The sequence below is a fragment of the Coenobita brevimanus genome, chromosome 40 (assembly GCF_032717465.1).
Source record: "Coenobita brevimanus isolate Jiangsu-jjx chromosome 40, ASM3271746v2, whole genome shotgun sequence".
Classification (NCBI taxonomy): Eukaryota; Metazoa; Arthropoda; class Malacostraca; order Decapoda; family Coenobitidae; genus Coenobita; species Coenobita brevimanus.
In genome coordinates, this window is record NC_136993.1 from 1,778,237 (window position 1) to 1,783,445 (window position 5,209).

The following is a 5,209-nucleotide window of genomic DNA, read 5'->3' on the forward strand; positions in this document are numbered from 1 at the left end:
GCATTCTTATTTTTGACAAGGAATTTTTGTGATGAGGAAATGATTGAATGCATGATATACAAAGACCCCAAGCCAAATAGAGGGTAAAGTCCAGAAAACAACCCAACCTACAGTAGAAAACCCGTGAAGGATGTTTAATTATATATAAAGTAAGCTGTAGGGTAAGCAGCAAGTAAAAGTATATATCATCATCGTGTTATATTGTCTCAAGTGGAGCAGCTGTTGTATAAGCATTCTGATCAAACCCTGTTCTTGTGCAGTTTGCTAGGCCATCTCAAATCCATCATTACCATTGATTAATTTGAAACAAAAAGATCTTTAAAGAAGCGTAACAGCCAATCAAGCCCATACTTTTCACAAACAGGACATTCTTAAAATAAGGGAAATTATTTAGTATAGCCATATTGTAAACATCCAGTCAAACTTACTCTCACTCATTGTTGAAAAGGATAATGCGTAGAACACGTAAATTCAGCAGCAATTCTCCGTCTATGCGATTGTCTTCAGTCCTCTGTTTATTATGCTGGCGTTTGGACTGCAGCGCTGAATGAGCACTAACTGCTGTAAGAACTCGCTAGAACAGCGCTACGCACGAGAGGGAAAGTAGAATATCGCTGACATTGATAGGAATAAGATTTTCACGCTATACTGACCCCACACAAAATCGTACTTCTATCTTGTTACCAAGTTGCTGCGTTGTTGTTAAGAATGAGTGGGAGAGAGAATCGGAGATTTATGAAACATTAATTTGAGCCAAGTAAAATTAAAGATTTGAAAAAACACTAATTTTACACTCATTTTTAATTAAATACTTTACAAATAAAAGCTAGATATATAATAGCAAAAATCAAGTCGTCTGCTCAGCTGCTAGGACTCCTCCGACAAGATGGCGACCCTTGGAGCACCGGTCCGTGTTTCTCCCCTAATTAAGGCAAGTCGTTCGCTCAGTTGCAAAATTTGGATGGTAATTCTAGACATTTTTCACCTCCCTTCGGTGTGAAACAGAAGAAATCAATGTGTATGGGCTGTGACAATGAGGAAAATATGGTGGATTGTCTGCCGGTCTGTTTGTTTTGGTAGTGGTCGTCAGCAGATTAGTGTTGTGTATTCTCTGCTCTTGAGCCTTTTTTTATTTCGTAGGTGAAGTTCTTATTTAGGGGCATCGCAAGAAATTCTCATTAAATTTCATCCTGTCATTCATGGGTTAATTTTGCTTTTGTATGGAAGACCCTACAAAGAAACCAAGCATAGCCTACCTCAATCAAACTACGAAATAAACAGTAAATTCCACTTAATGATGCCTCAAAACTAGAAGTTTACCAGTTTTGTATATTCATCTTTATTTCGCAGCATAATGATATTTGGGCACTGACATCTGTGGTAGTATTTACGGTACGTTAATTCTTTACCAAATGGGCACGCTGATTCCACCAATATTGTAAGTAATTTGGTACACAAGCAGCACCGATAGTTAATTGTTCCATTGTGATTGCAAGAATTGGAAAATTACAAAGTATACGTATTTTAAGGTACTTAAGGAAGTGGCCAGGTCGCCCATTGTAGTGTTTAGCGACAATCACACCGACTAGCCACATTTTCTACCAACCATTGCTCTGACTGGACACATCAGTGTATCCCATGTCAAAGCAGTGGAAAACTTAATGATATAACCAAACCTAACCTAACCAAGCCAAACCTAAGCCAGTCTAACCTCTTTTGCCATTGACAGTCTGCTTTCAGATTTATAAATTTCTGGCTGAACAGCCCCGACTCCCTTAGGAAGGCCATGGCCGAGACTGGGCTTTCCCACAGAGCTCTCAAAGAGTGTATGTTGTGTTGTTGGCATAGGTGATTGTGTGCAATGCAGTCTTCCATAATGTGCTTAATAGTATGGGGTGCTGTGTTACATCTTGGACAGGCATCAGCGACGGAGTCATCCAGCCTCTTCTGGTAGCTTAAGAGGGCTGGATGGTGCCCACATCTCAGTCTGGCCAGGTGGACCCTGTCCTCACGAGGGAGATAGGATTCAGAAGGATGGATGTCAGGAGGCCGTGCATGCAGCTGTGTGTTGTCTTTTAGTGACTGAATGGAGCGGCGAGTGATCTGAGTGTGGATGTGCTTCTGGAAGCTGGTCTGAGGTGGGCGACGGAGGAGAGATGACAGTATTTGTGTATAGTATCATGTGCAGGGTGTTGTTTTGATGTTCCTTGGTGTGGGTGGATGTGCTGCCATGTACTGTAGTGGATGTTGTGGGTTTGTGGAGGGTGCTGTTTTTTCTGTAGATTTGAATGGTGAGTGATTGTGTTTATACCATTGGTCAGTTCTCCTTTTATCTTGTTTTCTCTTTCCTAACTTTCTGGACCCTACCTCACCCAATCCTTTGATGGGAAAAAGAGGGCAGGATGATGATGGCATATTATTTTTCAGTTTGGTCGATGGGCCGCCTTGCTGACGGGTGTGATATATGGAAGCAGCCACTACCGGTCACTTAAAAAGAAAGAAGACATTTTCAGGGAGGAGGAGGCAAAGAAGGCTGTCATCAGGAATAAACAACTGGCTGAGGAAAAGGCCAAGCTTAACAGAGGCAAGTTCCTAACCCCATACGCCAGTGGTATTTTTTTTTTTTTTTTTATTGTGGCCAGTGAACAGATGATGTTGTGCAGTGTAGGAAAGACCTCCAGTATATACTGAAGGGATATATATATATATTTTTTTCTATACCCTCGAGTTTCAGAAGTTTTTATAAAGCTGGAAAAAATTGTAGCAAAATTTTGTAGCAGTGAACCGATTAATGAAGGTTGTATGGATCCCACACAATGCAAGATGTTTCACCTTATTAATTAAAAAAAAAAAAAAAAAAAAAAAAAAAAAATCGCAGCAGCAGGAGTACAAAATATAAAGATGTCATTGTGGTGAATGGGTTGTCCTGTTTCAGTATTGTTTTGTTCTGTCATGTGGAAGTCACTTTAGGAAGCTTCAAACCCATGCACAACGTAAGGTTATTATTTTGGTTTGTGAAGTGTAACCACTAGACTTCCAGGCTGATAAGAAAATGAGATAATTATGATGCATCAGTGGATTTGAAGATTAGTAGAGGGTAGCTGCCATTAACCCTGAGAGGTGCGACTATGATAGTGACGTATGACTACAAGCTAGGTAACTATAGAAGACCTAAACTTCTCCCAGCTCCCAGATATTCCTTCTTTTGCAACATATTTCACATAGCTCAGTGGCAGAATAAAACGATGCTGTAGTCCTTTTGTCCTTTCCACAGGACTTGTTCATGACTGGCATCATATTCTAGTGTTGATCTGTTGTTACAACTCAGCATTCAAGTTGGAGTGATGGCAATTTTTGGCCAAGTTAGAGTAAAAATGGTATACCCACACAGTCATCATGCTTAGGCAAGAAACTAAACCGCAAGTACATAGAGCCAGAGTCCAAGCTGGGATTCACACTTACAAATATTAGAATTATATTTCAGAGATTTTTTTTCCCAGCCAGCCACTATTGGGAAGTACTTGGCTGGTTTTGTCAGCTTTACTTCCAGTCCATAGAAAATATCAGCTCTGCCATGGCCAGCCTCAGTATTGGGATTCGTTAGGAGAAATCATGCATCAGTTTGTTTCTTTTTATATTTGAAGATGTTCTCTGGCAGCATACAGCTCCAGCAATTGCAGTAATAATGATCAGTTGCCTGTGATAGGATGAATTGCCGTGCCCAAACCTCGGGTCCTTGACCCCTCCACCCAAAAATAAAACTGTCTGGTAGTAGCATTTATAAAATAAGGAGGAAGACATCATCATAGCCAAGAAGTTAGTGTTGATACTAGTAGTCTTGATGCTGTGATGTTCAGTTAACACACCCTTATGATGCAGGTAGATGCATATACTGAGAAGCACTCATTATAACTTGATTTACTTACTTCCTCCTCCTCCTCCTCCTCATCATCATCATCATCATCATCATCATCATCATCATCATCCATACCCCTTGTCCCACCCTAGGATGGAGTGTGGTAACGTCCAGAGAGCCATAAAAAAAACTTGACAGGAGGAGAAACTAACCAAAGTTCCCAGTTGAATGGGTCACATACCCACTCACTCATCATTCATGCTCCGAGAATCATGACTCCACCTCACAAACACAATCATCTACACTTTGGTGGTTTGTACCGCCTGTCAACTAGATTCACTTTGACAACTATTACATCACTGGGATAGAACAAGTGTGCCAAACCCTTGTTGTACACTCCACGTAAATTCTTCCTACCAGCATGATCAACTGTCACATCCCTAGCCTCATCATTCTCCATGCCTCACTTTTGTACACCGTCAGTTACTATATCTATCTACCTTCTTGGCCTACCACACCACTTTCCACCTTCAAACTCGCTCACATATATTCTTTTCAGCACTCTGTTCACACCCAGTCTCTCCACATAACCATACCATTTAAGCACACTTTCTTCAGCTCTGGCATCCACAGATTTCCCTGCTCCACATCTTTCAGAAAACACATCAGCTATTCCTTATCCTGTCCACTCTCCACACTCCACACACATTCCTCAACATCCTCATTTCCACTTTGTATGCGTCTCTTGCCATATCACATAAGCTGCTGCCCTTTTCAACCCAGGAGCCCTGTTGTTAGATTGTGTTTGCCTCATAATTTCCATTGAACTTCAATCCCTTTTCTTCTCACTTTAATATGGAGTAGTGCACTTGGAGGTGAACCCATAGTATTTGACACATGAAATTTAATTAGGCCCCCAAAATTGAGGGGGGGGAAAAAATCAGTTTGTCTTCTAAAGCTAGCAAAGTTATGCCTCTTGTTATTTTTCTTTGTTTCTGGATCGTACCTAACCCCCCCCCCTTTTTTTTTTTTTTTTTTTTTTTTTTTTTGTAAGAGAGTGGCCACAGATAAATTGCCTCCTCATTGTCCTGTCCCATTCCATTTGGTTGCCCTTCCTTTTCATTTACCCATTTCATCCTTTCACATCATCCTTGGTCATGATGAAAATTATAATCTCTATCCTTCCTTTACAGAGGAGATGATCTACCTGGCACACCAAGCAGGCGCAAAAGTCCCACCAGACTTTTAGCATGGATCTTTGTTCAGGGAGTGAGTTTACAAGTGTTTCGTTGTAATCCAGTGGCAAAAAATGACTGTATAAAGTAACGTTAATTAATAAAATATCTTTAATAA

The 5,209-nt window shown here is 40.6% G+C and overlaps 1 protein-coding gene across 1 annotated transcript; it reads left to right on the forward strand.

Moving 5' to 3' along the window:
- The first annotated feature begins 841 nt into the window (after positions 1 to 841).
- On the forward strand, positions 842 to 5,209 carry ATPsynE (ATP synthase, subunit E). Its single transcript, XM_080270395.1, has 3 exons — positions 842 to 931; positions 2,428 to 2,584; positions 5,050 to 5,209. The coding sequence occupies exons 1-3, from the start codon at positions 887 to 889 to the stop codon at positions 5,103 to 5,105; spliced, it is 258 nt and encodes an 85-aa protein (XP_080126521.1). The 5' UTR covers positions 842 to 886; the 3' UTR covers positions 5,106 to 5,209.